Consider the following 16,034-nt stretch of genomic DNA (forward strand, 5'->3'; position numbering starts at 1 on the left):
AAATCAGTGAGAAATGTCCATGATTATTTGCACAGGACTTTCATCTAAAGCCCATTAAAATCAACTAGACTTCAAAGGAATTTGAATCAAAGATCTAGCAAGCCACTGTCATTTCTTCTGAATCCTATGCCCATTAAGCAAAATGTCCCTATATATCTTCATAACTATTTGGCATCATAGAAGTAATGTTTTCACCACAAAACAAATAGCTTCTGCTTTCAATATGGAGGTGTAAGCTTTGGGTTGGAGTTGAATTTTAGTACATAGCATGATTTGTTCCATTTGTGCATATCTTTTTTGCAAGAGAAAAAAAAAAAGAAAAGATGAAGCCTTTTGTTTTTTTCCTCTATGACTTCATTTTTCTTGTTCCCAGATTCTAAGTCCATGTCAAGGGACTGAGCCCCAGTTCAAAGCCAGCGCTGGTAAAAGGGCACAGACAACACTGCAGAAGACTGCAAAACATTCGCCCACCTCATAGCAGTGGTGGGAGGCAAAGGAAGCCAAAGCAAAGGTCATGTGGGCAGAAGTCCTGAATGTCAATATCAAACATGGTCTTCCAACATGAGTTCGTTTTTTTGATTCCTCACAAATGGAGCTGCCTCTAATCCTCTAAACTGGACTTCCTTCAGTTCTGGAACTGTGGGTTGGATATCTACATGGAGGGAAGTATTCACCATTTTCAGGGTCAGACTCAGTTTACTGGACTCTTTTCACTCAAAATCCATTCAGTTTTCTGCATTGAATCACCATGGAATAGCTTTAATCCAAGGAAGAAGCTGAGTGAAACAATTTCCTTCTGAAGAACCATGCTGTATGTCTAACTGTAGTTTGTTAAGGAAGAAATTAAACTGTTTACTCTTGAAATATGAACTATGCAAGAAATGAAATATTTTTAAATATTTCAGATAGTAACCAGCCCACTGATTTGAGTATATAACAAAAACACTATGACAGTGTAAAGCTGCTAGTCTGTGGCCAGACTGATCTGGTCCTACTGAAAGTGGTACAGATGAGACTATGATGTCCCTGTCTTTCCCTTCTACAGGCATGTTGGTTGTTTTTTTCATGTCCTCTTTTTGGCTAGGCAAGTGACAGAATCGCAGTTAAGAGGTCAAAGAAGTGCTTCAAAAAGACACAAACACAGGAAGACAGCGAGGATAGAGCATGTTTTATCATTGTTCTCTTGTTCTTCTCATCCCTATGATTTTTATTTATATGCTAATCTTCACTAATCACCATGGACCTTGCAGCTGACACTTTCTCCAATGACTGTCAACTTTGTCACATAACATTTTCAGAGATTTCAAGGTGACATATAGAAAAATCCTCTTACTTAGAAGTGCTTCAGTGAGAATGTTGCTATCTGTATGAGTTTGTGTTTTGGGGTGTGGAAGAGAGCTTGGAGAATTAAGAAAAAGGAGAACTATTTAAAAGTTAATGATTCAACAAGGGCACGTTCCCTACCAGGATAAGTCTGGTTATATATTATAATTGTACAAATAAATTGTTCAGTCCAGATCTAGCCTCTTCCTCTCTAGTCCTGCACTGTCAGGGCTGGGTTCTTTGCACAAAGATGTGGCTTTTTCTTGGGATCATCTTTTCTCTGGGGATGCTAATTCCTGGAAAACTCAGCTTGAAATTACAACATGATAGGTGAGTGTGAACAGGGTATCATGAAGAATTGTGCATGCAATGAAATTCCCAGGAACTGTGTAGGAATAATAATAACAATTATGAACTGAAAACCTGGAGATAGGGTTACTAAGCCGTAAGCTTTTGTAAGATCTGGAAAGAAAACATGAAGATGGGAAATGAAGAAGAGTGAGCCAAATGCAAGCCAAAAAAGATATGGCTACAGCCATAGGAGACACAGAAAGCCCCTCAAATGCACTTCAGGATGCTCTGCTTCCATTAGCTGAAATTCATTTGGCTTAGCCTCTTTCATAATGAACTTTGAAACCAGATGCTGTAGGAATAAAATGCCTTTTCTGAGTATAAAGCCGGGGGGATGACTGAGCAAAATTGTGATTCTGTAATAAAACCAGGTGAGGTTATGTGAAAGATAGTGCCTCAAAAGCAGCTCAGATACTGAACCCCCATTGGATATTTGTAACAATAACAAAAAGAACCTCATGGAGTTGGTCCAGACAATCTTCACCCCAAGGTACTCAGAGAATGAGATTATCACAGTTTTTATTACTGATTAATGTTTCCAAAAAGTATGAAATGTCTGGTTCTGCTGTATTCTCCATTGTCTGCTTCATAAGAAAATGAGTGATAAAAAAATATGCTGTTTGCCTATCTTAACTATTTTGTTTCATTCATCCTCAACTTTACAAGGAATGATAGGTCACTCTGCCTTTACTGCAGTTGTGATTTGCAGGAGGGGCACAAATATAGTGTGGAGGCCAGCTGTCCACATATAACTTTACACATGGAATTTTCTAAAGTAAACAGAGAAAGTAGCCCAGTGCTGAATGACTCTAGACTAATTATATCCCCAGAATACAGTTTTAAAAAGGAGAGGAGACCAAGCAATACCTGCTGCAAGTTTCCTTCATAGCATACTCATTCAATGACTCTCCTGGCAAAGCTCCTGGCAGATCATACAGAGTCACTACTGCTCTTTTTAAAATACATTATTTCTCTTGAATAATATTTAGTCTTTAGATTTGTATCAGGGACGTAACCAGAGCCTGTTGATTTCACTGAATAGAATTCAACAGGCCCTTGGTAAGGTAGCATTCATTTTTGTTTCTAATTGCTGTCCAGGACTGAATGAGTACTGTTAAGTACTTGCATGGGATTTAAAAACACACTTAATCGAATGGTCAGTTTGACTGTGGGTGGGCAGCACCTGCACAAAGATGAAATGACTAGTAAAGACCATTTTCATTGTCATTTGCTTTGTTCAACAACTTAAATATCTGATCTATGAGCATTCAAGGAAACACAGCTTGTGCTGAGAACAGTCCTTTAATTTGGTAAGAAAGCTGAACTGTAGCTTTTAAAAAACTGTTGTTCTCACATGGTCACATGGGCTGACTTTGCACTTCTCCACTGAGAAACCTAGTCCATAATCATAAATGAGTGTGTGCTTTCTAATCTTAGTTTACTATTAAAAATGATTTGTCTCCACACTGGCTATTGTAAAAGGTTTATCAGTAAATAAGAGCTGGCCATCTGGCAGCAATCTGACTGTCTGGCATTTCTTTCATTTGGTGTAATTAAGACATAATGTCAGTGAGGATAGAAAGATATTACAGGATATTGTTTCCCTTCCTGATAGACAAAGAGCAAAGCAAGCCCAGGCATTTAGAGAGAATAAACTCTGAACTGCAGCTGAGATGTTTATTCTCCTAGCAAAGATGTTTATCCTGCATCTACAAGGTTTATTACAAAGATATCATGGCTGTTGTACCAAATAGTTAGCAATGCAAATGTAATCATTTTGCCCCACAGATGAGGGTCCTATATGCTAACAGCATCTCCTAATCCAGTAGTAAACAGCCCATTTTAACGATCAAGTTCTATGTTTCTCTATGACTAAAGGTGATATTTTCAAGAGAGTTGTAAAAAAACCCAAATCCCCCTATTTTTCAGTGGGTAACGTGAATGAACAGTGAATTCTATTTGCATGTATATTAAGCTGATAATTGCACATTTGTGTATGGAAGCACAAATGACAGCAGTTGCAGTTCAGTTGATGAGAGTATATTATATTGATGACCATAATGACTGTGGCTTTAATAAAAAAACATGCAAGGCTTTTGCAACAAGAATTTCTGTTACAAAAGCTTCAAAATGGTTTTTGGTTGTTTTTTTTTTTACTTGTCCTCTAGAGGCTCCAAGGCCCATTGAAGTCCCTGAAGGAGACTGTGAAGCAGTAGTTATTGGTTGCTAACAAACAAAAACATTTCTCAGGTTTCCCCACTCTACCACATCAGTAGTGGACAAATGCTATCTCACCTTTGAGTAACGTAATGTAGTTGTCAAAATCCACTCCTCATTATGAAACCCTTTCCTCAGAAATGTCACACTTGCTATCAGTCCTGGAATGCTGATCTGAGCAAACACTGAAAAAAAATTAGAAAAATAATTACAAAGGGGTTTTGAATAGAATATACAGATTTGTTTTTTCTGCATTTCCAACCATTTTAATTTGTTCTTTGTAAACTTTCAGTATTTTTTTCAGATTAAGCCAGTAGTAAACAAAAGTTTCATGGGGCCTCATGAAAGTATATACTCAGGCACTGGATCTGCATGTCTTTTCTACAAATGTAAAATTATAGAACCTGTACTAGAAATGTTTGTTTCCTGCAAATTGAGTAAGAATATGCAGTTCTGGAGACCACACTATTCACTATTTGTGGAATAAATTGGCTTTTCTCATGACAAGTAGTTTGTCAACATCTCAAGCTCTTTAGCAATGTTCATTTATCACGGCTATCTAATGTTTTTGCACACTGAAGTAGATCAGCAAAGCACCAAGTCTATTTAGAATAACTGAATAATTCCCAAACAGTAGGGGGAGAAAAAAGTGGCACCTTATCAAATAAATAGTTTGTTACGTGTTACCAATGATCTTGTTTTGGCCCTGGTCCTGCAAAGGTAGAAACACACACCAGGGCTCACAGGAGCAGTTGGCGTCAGGGAAGCTGGTATGGTGAATAAAGAATTGCCACTGACGAGGAAGCAGAGTTAACCTAATGCTCCAGCAACAGCAACTCATATCACTTAGTGCTATTTGGAGCTAAAACATTCCAGGAATTAATCACTCAGACATGTTTTTTGCTGGAACAGCACTCAGTTACATGCTCTGTCTTCCTTCTACATAACAAAATACGTCCTTTTGACTTATGAAATCATGGATATTTTAACAGACATTAAAACAGATCTTGTTTCTCTGATGAATTTCCAGGGATCAGGTTTTGCAGATTGTGCCAGAAACATTTCAGCAAGTCCAGCATCTTCAGCATCTTTGCAGCACTTTACTGGTGAGTAAGAATAAACCATGTGTGCTCAAAAACCAGAGTGGGGTCTTGGGCTGTGAAATAGATTTGCATGTAAGTTGGGACAGGAATGAAGGTTAAAGTAAACATGAAAAAGCTTTACCAAACTTTTTTTTTAATTTGTGTAGGGTGGAATTGCCCTTTCAATACCTGAAAGAATTTATGGGAAGAAGTTAGTTTCCTTGCATGGCTCTGTGAAGGTGCTGCTTCTTATCAGTGGTGCCTGAGTCCATGGAAACACTGAGCCTGTGCTGCATGCTCTATGAACAGATGGCTGGAGTGGAGTTTAGGGGAAAATCTGAAGGAAAACTGTTTCCATTTATTGATATGCAGCTACTCTATCTTAAATATATTTTCTCATTCTGAAAACAGGGCTTGATTTGTGCATTTCTTTCTTCTCCTCTGCACAGCTGGATTTGTGGAAGCCCCTGCTGCCTGAAGACATCTGGGCTGGAGAAGACCTGCACATAAGGGTCCCAGCCCCTCTGGTGCAGGAGATAAAAGACAGCTTAGATCAGCATATGATCTCTTACAAGTAAAACCTCTAATTTCCTGATGGGAAAGGCTGGCTCTAACAATCTTCCTTGCTATCACAAAAGGACCTAGCCCTTTTCAATGAACAGTCAGCAAGTACTGACGATAGGACCCAACCTTTGTTCCAAGTGCCTCCAACTTACCTTGACCTGCCCAACGCACAGATACCTCTGAGTTTTAAAAGCACATTCCCCTATGCCCTGTTTATTCACCTTCCAACTAGCCTGGACTGTGAATTTGGAGCTGGGATCTGAGACAGCCCAATCTGTCTTGTTTCTTGCTGTTGCCTTCTCAGTGGCAGAGGATGGTACTCAGATATATGACTCAGTTTTTTAGTCTCAACTCAGGAAGCCAAATTTGGTATAACAACTACTTATAGGAGCATGCTCTGCTCTTGGAAAGCATGGATACTCGAACACAGGGTCCTCTCTATTTTGGAGAGCCCAAAGGTTTAACCAGTGTCACTGCAAAGAAGCAGTCTCTGTAGCTGCTCTTCTCCCTTCCCTGTCTTTTTGTTGCTCCTCTAGTTTAGAGGAGCCCTTTCAAAGTTGAATATTCAGCTAATTTCTTCAAAGCTGCAGTTTCCTACCCCTATTCCCTCCAGCAGGCTGGTGAGAATTTCCTGTCACCATTCAGCCAGAGGCATCCCAGCCTGGGATAAAGGTCCCAGTGGCAGGTCCCCACTGTGCAGCAACTGGGAGCCATGAGATGCAAATGACCCATGATGCTTTATCACACCTACCCAGCCACACATCTTCACTAACTGCCACGCTTCTGCTTCCAACCAGGAGACATAATCCAGATACAAAGAGTGTTTATAAAGCCAAATGGGATTAAATGAGATCTATTCCTCACACAGTCTCATTCCCATTTAGAACTGACTTTTTCAGGTAACCAGTAGCTAGCTATATTTCATGTAAACAATCCTGTAGTCATTCAGGGCTGGTGACAAATGGCCTATGGACATACAGTGACATTTACCAATCAAAGATAAGTTAAAGGAGGATTTGTGCCACTTTGTTTAGAGTTAAACCTGATCTTGACAGTCTGCATCTCGCCTGACAAATTCTTCTTAGTAAGTGTGATGCCCTGACAACCAGAGATGCAGAGAGATGAGGTGGGAGCCAGTACAAATGACCTAGCATCAGCTTTAAGTATTCAGGACTTAGACAACATTCCAGAAGATATTTAACCTCTTATTTATATCAGGACTCTTCATTTTCTAATGGTTTCAACTTATTCTAGTGGAAATTTAAAGACTAAACTGAAGTTAGCAACTTAATTTTTTAAAGTATTTTTTTCCCCCTTGGACTGGGGACAGAACTGAATCCACCTTCTGTAGGGTGCTAAAGAAAGAGGTGGGTAATTTAATAGTCAAGTAGTCAAGCTGAGGTTTTGGTTTTGTATTGCAAAAGGGTTGAGATGAGTACAGCAATGTTAGAGTTAAAATTCCTGTAACAAATTCAAAGCAGGAACCACCTTTTAAAAGGCAGTTGACATGCAAGGAAGGTAACATGACAGTTAGGTGTATAATGATAGAGACATAAATGACAAATTATAATCAGGACATCAATATTCTGACTGTGTCAGACTCTGGGATTTCAATTCTCCAGAGCTCTGATAAGGCATTTTGCGTGTGTGGTTTCAGTTCATGGGAATTCGCACTGCCTGAATTTTAGTCTGAAGTTCAGATGTGAATAAACATCAAAGCTCAGAGTGAAAGTCAGCTCTAACTACTCTTAGAAGTTTCTTATGTGCAGTTTCCAGAAGTGCCGCTCAGTGCTACTGTCAGCAGAACAGCCCATTAGCACTTCGAGTGTTGGAAACCAACACTGTCTGAGCTACCTTTGCAATTGTCTTATCGCAAGCACTTACAAGGAGCACAGATTTGTAACAGTGTTACAAGGGGCTGATTGCAGTGAGAAAGCACCCTGTATGATCCTCTGAAGTCAAGGAAAAGGTTTTATTGACTCCCTTGATCACGGAATCATGACACCCATACACTCACTTCTGAGCTAATTTGTAGGTAAAAAGCAAGAAGAGCTTTTTGAAGGAAAGGGGGGTTTTGCTCTAATTTTTGCAAAATGCAATGAATACTTCTGTGAAGTCTTTGTAATTGAAAATGTCTCCATAAAATACAGTGAAACACTAGTCTTAAATTTTTCACTCTTCCCTTCTTTTCCCAAAAGGTGGTATTTTAGAGTTTTGCCCAGAAGCAGAAGTGGTGAAGGAAAGAAAGATATTCAACATTTTTTTGTAGAAAATTGTCAATCATACTTTTGAAAAATATAGTAAAATTATTTATTTATTATTAAAACCCAGTAAAAATCTCAGTACTTTGAACTTTCTCTTACATGAAAGTAACCATTAAGCTGATGGTGATGACTTTGTCAAGGTAGTCCACAACAGAAGATGCTAAATCCTTTCATTTGTTGATGTAAGCAATGTAGCCACCATGATAGTTCTGCAGTAATTTTTACAGATTGTTTTGTTTATTTGTTTTCTATCTCCCCCTTTCTCCTCCCCTCAGAGTCCTAATACCTGATGTGCAGGAACTTGTGGATCAGAGCATGCCAAGGGAGAGCAGCCACAGGCAAGTCCCAGAAGGTTATGTCTACACCCAATATCACCCAATGGAAGAGGTAAAGAGGAACCCATGTCTGCTTGCTTTCTTTGCTGTGCTGCTTCGTAAATGTCACAGCAAGCAACTCTGTGCTTGCAGAAAGCTCAGCCAAAATCAGTGGAGCTCTTTCTGGATTTCTGCTTTGCAGAATCAGTCCTTACTCTTTGACTAGAATCTTAGCCTGGTTGAACTGAACATGAATGTGCCACTGATTTTGATTAAATCCTCAATTCCTGACCAAAACCTAAATGCTCTGTGTGAAGCAGTCATATTGTTTTGCAAACAATATTCTGGGGTTCAGTTGATTGGTTTGCTACCTTTCTACCCTATTAGGCTTTATCATTATCTCTAGTATTTATTCATTTATGTTTGATGCTGAGCCAAATGTTAAGTACAATGACTATTGTGATCTCTGGAATCCCAGTGAGGAAGAAGAGGTGAACAGTGGGAGACCTGTAGAAAGCAGTAATTTAAGGACAGGGTTTTGACACTTCACGAGAGAATAATGTCATGAGGGTTGGTAGTCAAGACTTCTTGGTGCTGAGTTTCACGGACCAGTGGGTGAGCCTGGACAAAGGCAAAGCATGGCGGTGTTCTTCCTCTTAGCCACATAGTAAGAGTGAGACAGTACTCATGTATACTTTGTTTGAACTACCCATTGGGGATGACTGCTGCTGAACTCAGATATGGAAAATCAGTACTAACAGGAGAGAGACTGTGACACTCTTTTGAAGATTTGATGGTGTGGCTCCATGTCTGGTGAAGTCAACAGAAAGATGCCCAATCGGATGGGCATGTTGAATGAGATCCAGAATAGAGTATCAGAGTTGTATTGCAGTGATGTTAACGCCCAGTGAGATATGACCATGCCTTTGCTCAGAGGCAAGTGAAAAGCCTTCCATAACTGTTAAGTGATATCACAAATTGAAATAAACTCTGAGGAAAACATTACTTGTCTAAGCAAAAGAACATACTTTAGTTCGGAAATGGAAGTGGAAAGAGGAGAAAACTCCCGCTTTGGACCAAGAATCCTCTGTGACTATTTCAGATTTATCAGTGGATGACTCAGATCCAGAAGAGCAACAGTGACCTGGTGACTCAGCACTACCTGGGGAAGACAATCGAGAATCGAACAATGTATTATCTGAAGGTAAGGGAGGAACTTTCTTAAAGGGAATAAAAGGTATCTTCACAAAAAAGTACACAAGAGAAGACAGGATTCAGATCCTTCCTAAGACAGTGTTCATCCCAACTAATGGATATAACAGGAGATGGTTTTATTCCTCTACAGTACAGTAAGATTTGCCAACTTTCATATACACTACCACCATAACCTTGCTACTGCTATTATGCACTGAAAACAAGACTTTAACTGAAGTCTTCTTCAGAAATACAAATCAAGCTGAAAGTAGCTTGGCAACAGCTGTGTGTAGGGATAAAGGAGTTTTGTTTTGTTGTTGTTATTACTTTTTACAGCTTACAGCCTTTCTGCTAGGAGTATTCCATGACTTTTTTTATGAGATGCTCTAGTAAAAACCATAGTCTAAATAATTCCGTTACTTATTGTCTAATCTGTTCCTATCACTGAGTAAAATTAGATTCCCTGTCTTTTTGTGCTTCCCCTTCTTAAAAAAAAATACTCCCAAAGTAAGAAAAACCAGTCCTATGAATGACTAATATAAACGAAAAAAAATGTTTTATTGAAACTCTTGCTCAACAGACACTTCAAAACTCTTGCTCTGCGATATTACAGAGATAGGGTTATTAGGAAGGAAAGCTTGTCATAATTATGTCTGTAATAATAATAATCTCAGAAGGCTCAACGGCATATCAAGGCACATTGTTTTCTTTCTGTACTATGCTAGGCTATTTTATTGTAACAGTTTTTCAAATGATCATTTTTACACTTTCTCAGATCAGCCAACCATCAGATAAAAACAAAAAGATCATTTGGATGGACTGTGGGATTCATGCCAGAGAATGGATCTCTCCAGCCTTCTGCCAGTGGTTTGTGAAAGAAGTGAGTCCTCACTTTTACACTTAGCTAATAAAAAACCATATAACATTGCATACTTCAGTTCTCTTCTCTAACGTGGTAGCAAGAATTATGGTTTTTCTGTTAAAAAATGATTTTCAAAATTAGTACATAGTACAGAGACCTGCAGAGACCTAACTCCAAATCACAGTCTGAGATGAGATATGGGACAATATTTGTTAGCACATTGTTTCCTCCACCTGAACCATTCCAAAGCAACGGAACTTGATAGCAATCTCTCATATCCCACAGTGGCTTTTGAATCAAGCCTCTTTGCATCACAAAGCCACAGTTCCCCTGGAATAAAGCAACCCTAAGATACGGTACAGCGATGTTCCATGTGTACTGAAAGTACTGGCACACAGTCACGCTATCGTGCAACTTTCACACCTGCTAGACTCCACCCATATGAAGTATGCAATTAGTGGATACACTGTCATTTTGTTAATGGCAAAAGGTAGATATCTCAATACATCCGGGGATCAAGTAGATCTTGGATACCATGGTGATATCCAGGAGTGATTAATTCCCTGATGATAGTTCTAAACTATCCAGTGATTACCACTAGATTCTCTGCTCAGTCCTCTGTGTTTTTTCTTTTCAGATTCTTCAAAATTACAAATCTGACCCAAAGATAAGCAGATTTCTGCAGAATTTGGACCTCTATGTCTTGCCAGTCCTCAATATTGATGGCTACATCTATTCCTGGGAAAAAGTAAGTAGAGAAAATCCAGGAACTAGATTGAAAATTAGATGTGCAAAGCATGCTTTGTTAATTTTAGATACAACCATAGCAATTACATTTAAACAGAGAAGAGTGACAGAATCATTACTCACACAAATCCTCTCATGGCAGAGAGGTTTTGTTTCTTCTGGTAAATTGGCAGTCACTTGATATTACAGGGATAAAAATTCCTAGCAAATGTCATGAGCCTTGGGAAGAGAGAAGGACAAAACCACAGGATCAGTCAGTTTCTTGGGAAGAGAGAAGGACAAAACCACAGGCTCAGTCAGTTTCAGGTTTCTGTGGATGGACTTACTTCCCTGCTTACAGCTCAAGGCTTGGTGGATGGAGTTAACCATGTCTGGAAGAGTCAGTCATTCTTTGCAAGAGATCTCAACTAGCAGATGGGTCTAAGCATCTCTGCAGCATGGGACAGGAGAGTTGGTCAAATATTGGGCTATTTGGTTTTGAAATAAGGGTGACCTTCAAAATAATCTTCCTTTTCTGATACGGAGGATAATGCAAAATATTGGTCTTCATCAACTCTCCTCATGCTTCCACACTCCTGAGCCCACTCAAAACACTTTTTAATGCAGGACCTCAGCATGGCCTGACAGGCTCAGCCTACTGCCATGTGTACCCTGCTGTCTCCCAGCTTGCTCCCTGGCAGGTTTGGGGCACACCACACTTTGCAATTGCATGCACAGGTAATTCAGCCAGGAAGCTCATACAGGCAGCACAGGGAGTTCTGCAGAGAACCAAGTATAGCAGTGCATGTAGCAAGGAACCAAGGAGCAGCAGTAAGATTAGCTGACAAAAAAGCATTCTTCTTGAATCTGAAACAAACACAAGTTCAGCTATCATCTCTTGGACACAGAGGTATCCCTCACGATGCCAAGTCTTCCTTAGGAGTGCAACACTGCATGGAAGCACAGAAAAAGCAGACTTTTTTAAAGTTCAGGAGGCTCATTTCAAGGGGCATGCAAGCTTGTGGAATATGGCAGCCTGGCTGTAGTAGATAAAATGTTCTATCACTAAGCTTTATCACCCCAGAGTTGCCGTCTTACAGAGCAAGAGTTACTCAGAACGCAGAGGTCTAAAATAACGGATTCTTTACACCATATTATCACTAGGCCCTCTGGATCACTGAGTTGTTATTATGTAACTGAAGTTACTTTTGTTTAGGATCGTTTGTGGAGGAAAAACCGTTCTCCACATATGAATGGCACCTGCTATGGGACAGATCTGAACCGAAACTTCAATTCCTCCTGGGGCAGTAAGTTCCAAGTACTTCAGATCAGCAACACAAATGTAATGCAAGAGTAAGAACTAGTCTCTGAAATAAGATGAAGTCCTATAAGAAAGGAATACTCATCTTGTTCTCGTCAAGACACATGTAAAAATAAAAACCTGGTTTGTAAAAATATTAAGTCATTTACTTTCAACTGGCATTTGTTTTTGTGAGCAGAAAATTGCTGCTTATGTAACTATACCTCTAATTCACTGCAGGAGCAAGCATCAGCTCTAGGTAGCAATGTCAGGAGGCAGTCACTTAACAGCCAGTATTTGTGTTTGCCATGAACTTCAGGGAGCCTCCAAAGCTTCCTTGGCGGGGGGTACACTGCGGTGGTGTCGGAGTGTTTTTGTTGCAGCCAGCCTGCAAATACGCATTACATATTTCAGTCGTGTAGCAAATTTTAGTTGCTCCCAACAGAGCGAAATGTTCAAGTCGCAGTGAGCTGTCTAGTCTCCCTGCCCACATAAAAACCCCACGGTAAATTTCCCTGTTCCCTCTAAAGTGGTGTTTATATGTCTCCTCTTTGATTCACTTTTTGTATTCCTCTCCAGGTATTGGTGTTTCTTATAACTGCAGCAGTGAAATCTTCTGTGGATCTGGACCAGAATCAGAGCCTGAGACAAGAGCTGTGGCTCAGTTTATCGAAAGGAAGAAGAGTGACATTTTGTGCTATTTAACAATTCACTCCTACGGACAGTACATCCTTACTCCATATGGTTCCACAACTAAACCTCCAAGTAACAGTGAAGAACTGGTAGGGCAAAACACTAATCTTCTACGCTTGTAGAGAACAAGTACAGGCAGTAGCATGTGGGACAACTCTATTTGCCCTCTTGCCTTTCCTTCAGAGGAGCTGGGCTTATGCAGGGGCTTGGCTCCCAGTATTTCTGCTGCTCCATACAGTAACAGGAAGGTTTATTTGCCTCAGAATTAATCCTAATCCTTCATCTTGAATCAGGAAAACTGAACTCTTACAGATAGGGTTGATATCTGTTGCAGTGCAAGGTAAGCAGAGAAGAGCACCAAGCTCGTGATGCATACAAGAACGCGTTTGCACTTCAGGATGCCAGCACATTATACACACATGGTTGTCATGATTGTGTCCAGAGAGGGTGTTCCGAATGTGCTCACCAGGAGAACCGGAGCAAAACAGGCACCTGCTTCTTGGTTACTTCTCAAGTTTCCAAGCATTCTAATTGAAGTTCATTAACATGTGTATTTATGAACATTCCAGTAGCTGGAGCACTAGTCAAGAGCATGAGAGACTTGGGTTCAGACTTCATACGAGTCACTGGAGAAGTCATTTCATCTGTCTCTGGCTCCATTTCTAAAGATGGTGGGATACAGAGTCTATGGCAATATAATAAGTGTAAGAGATCAATCGCTGCTGTAGTCAGTATCAGTATGCTATACAGCATAGACTCTAACTCCCCAAAATACAGCTCTCTAGCTTTACAACAAGGCCAATATCTTCTCTAACTATTAGCAGAGTCATTTTAAAGATTTGAACATAATTTGCATTAAAAAAATCAGGAACAATTTGCCCAAATGTTTGGAATGGGTTTCTCTAAAGTCCTGAACTAGTAATATCAAAACTTAAAGCTGATCATGTGTAAATGTAAAGCTGAAAGAGATAAAAATTTTGGTCTACTCAAAATAACTGCCACATGTACTGGCACTGATGGCAATGCTATTCCTATCTTGAACTTACAGATGCATGTTGCTGAGAAAGCAGCTGCTGCCCTGATGGGAAAGTATGGGACCACATATGAAGTAGGATCAACCTCTTTAATTTTATGTAAGTTTCTTTATGTTTCCCTTTGATTGCTCTGTTTGGCAAAGAAGAGAGTCATTCTTGTGTCACAGGCATCAGTAAGTATTGGTATGCTGAGTTTCCTTTTTGAGTAATATTTAATGGGCTGGTTCAGTGGAACATCTAAGTAGCAGTCGTTTCAATACAAGATAACACTGTATGTTATAAAGCTGACTGCAGGAAGGAAGGAAGCATTGATCAGAAGCTAGTTCCTACATGAATTCCTCACAGATACATCACAGGGGACAGAAGGAGATTGGTGATAGATCATCCTGACCCTGCTGAAGTCAGCAGCAAAACTCCTATTTGTCTTCACTGCAGTCAAGCAAAAATTAAAATCCCAATCAGGTCTATAGATACTCCATCAGACATTATCACATGGCAGCTGCTTGCAGTTCTGTGTGAAATATGCTGTTTTCAGCCTTGTTCCTAATAGCCTGGATAGCCTCACCACGAACACACCATCACAGCTGACACTAGTCGACAGCCTTTATGCAGAGGACCAGAGGGCCCTAGAAACCGCCTGGTAAACCCAACCTTTCTCAGTGAGCAATGTCACACTAGTCACTCAGAACAGTAAGTAGCTGGCTCCGGTACTGAGGTGGTTTTGCATATTCACAGCAGCTGTCTGTGCCAGTCCCTGAGTCACACAAATCACCTACTGCATGAGCAATATGGTCAAAGTATAAGGTAACTGGTCCATGCCTAGGACTGCAGTTTCCAGGGTTTGTGCTTATACTGGCTGGGTAAGAAAAAAGATCCATGAGGCAGATGAACAGTGATACACAGAGCAGACAGAAATTTTTCAGACTTGACCAGAATTATGCTTAAAAACAAAGAAATTCCAGGCAGCACCAATGTAGGAAATGAAGTGCCAGAGCAGACAAATGGCCAATCCATCTTGTACCCCATGCTAATCACAGCAAAATGCTAAAAACACAGACCCCTTGGAACTCATCTCCTGTTATTGTACAGGACTATCTTACCAAGGATTTTTTCACTTAGGAAACTTCATGGAAGACTTTCAGTATAATTAAGAATTGCAGCACCTAGAAACTCTGCTCTCCATGTCACAGTGATATACGGTTACTGCTTAGTTCAGGGATTCTGGTAGAATCTTGCATTAACTATAGCAAGAAATATTTTCAAAGAACCATGCTTAATATATCTACCTCCCCTCTATTTTTAAATTCACAGACAGTAATTCAGGCTCCTCACGGGACTGGGCTCACACGATTGGCATTCCTTTCTCCTACACCTTTGAACTACGAGATAAGGGTACTCATGGGTTTGTCCTACCCCCCGACCAGATCCAACCCACATGTGAGGAGACGATGTTGGCTGTGACAACTATCATAGACTATGTTGATCAGAAGTACTTCCCAGGTGGGGGTGTGGTGCTGACCTCTGGAAGCCTGGGCCTGAGCCTCTGCCTGAGTGTTGTACTTACATGGACAGTTTCTTAAAAACGGCCTAGAGAACCCAGCAAGAGACTCCTGTGCAAAGTATAATTTCCCTTCGAAAAGACAAAATTACATGACCAGAGGAACAAAATGTCAAGTATTTCAATAAAGACTCATCCCACAAAATACAAGCAACCACTTGTGGTTTTGATAGCTGTGTTTTAGGGAAGGTGGAAAGGATGAAAAGCTGTAGCAATTTCCCAGTCTTCACTTGCTGGATCTGCAAGAAGCCAGCTCAAGTACGCACAGGGACAGAACATTATTACTACCTGGTTCTTGAGCATGTTTTCAGGGGCTCACCTGGGCCTATGCAGTCCTTCTGTCAGCTACACCCCTGCTCTCTCACAATTCTCCCAACTGCCTGACCCTGCTGACTCCTGGGTCTTGCTGGCACTAGCTGGACACCTGTGAGACTTGAACATCCCCAATTCCCACTACAGAAAACGGGACAGCTTCCTTGACATCCACCTTCCTTTCCCAAACTGCTACATTGGGATTGACCAGAACATACAGTGCCTCGAAAGCTGGTGAAA

The 16,034-nt window shown here is 40.3% G+C and overlaps 1 protein-coding gene across 1 annotated transcript; it reads left to right on the forward strand.

Moving 5' to 3' along the window:
* The first annotated feature begins 1,560 nt into the window (after window positions 1-1,560).
* Window positions 1,561-15,504, forward strand: CPO (carboxypeptidase O). Its single transcript, XM_010170467.1, has 11 exons — window positions 1,561-1,653; window positions 4,922-4,997; window positions 5,423-5,547; window positions 8,077-8,188; window positions 9,218-9,319; window positions 10,085-10,189; window positions 10,809-10,919; window positions 12,114-12,204; window positions 12,777-12,979; window positions 13,939-14,023; window positions 15,236-15,504. Exons 1-11 carry the CDS (start codon window positions 1,574-1,576, stop codon window positions 15,502-15,504), a joined length of 1,359 nt encoding a protein of 452 aa, XP_010168769.1. The 5' UTR covers window positions 1,561-1,573.
* Window positions 15,505-16,034: the final 530 nt, after the last annotated feature.

The sequence above is a fragment of the Antrostomus carolinensis genome, unplaced genomic scaffold (genome assembly GCF_000700745.2).
Source record: "Antrostomus carolinensis isolate BGI_N321 unplaced genomic scaffold, ASM70074v2 scaffold30536, whole genome shotgun sequence".
Taxonomy (NCBI): Eukaryota; Metazoa; Chordata; class Aves; order Caprimulgiformes; family Caprimulgidae; genus Antrostomus; species Antrostomus carolinensis.

Bases quoted from the DNA above. Each gene is read 5' to 3' on its own strand.
- CPO (XM_010170467.1), top strand. From the start codon at position 1,574: ATGTGGCTTTTTCTTGGGATCATCTTTTCTCTGGGGATGCTAATTCCT. The intron at 8,189-9,217 runs GTAAAGAGGAAC...TGACTATTTCAG, and splicing joins AATATCACCCAATGGAAGAG to ATTTATCAGTGGATGACTCA. The intron at 14,024-15,235 runs GTAAGTTTCTTT...TTAAATTCACAG, and splicing joins ATCAACCTCTTTAATTTTAT to ACAGTAATTCAGGCTCCTCA.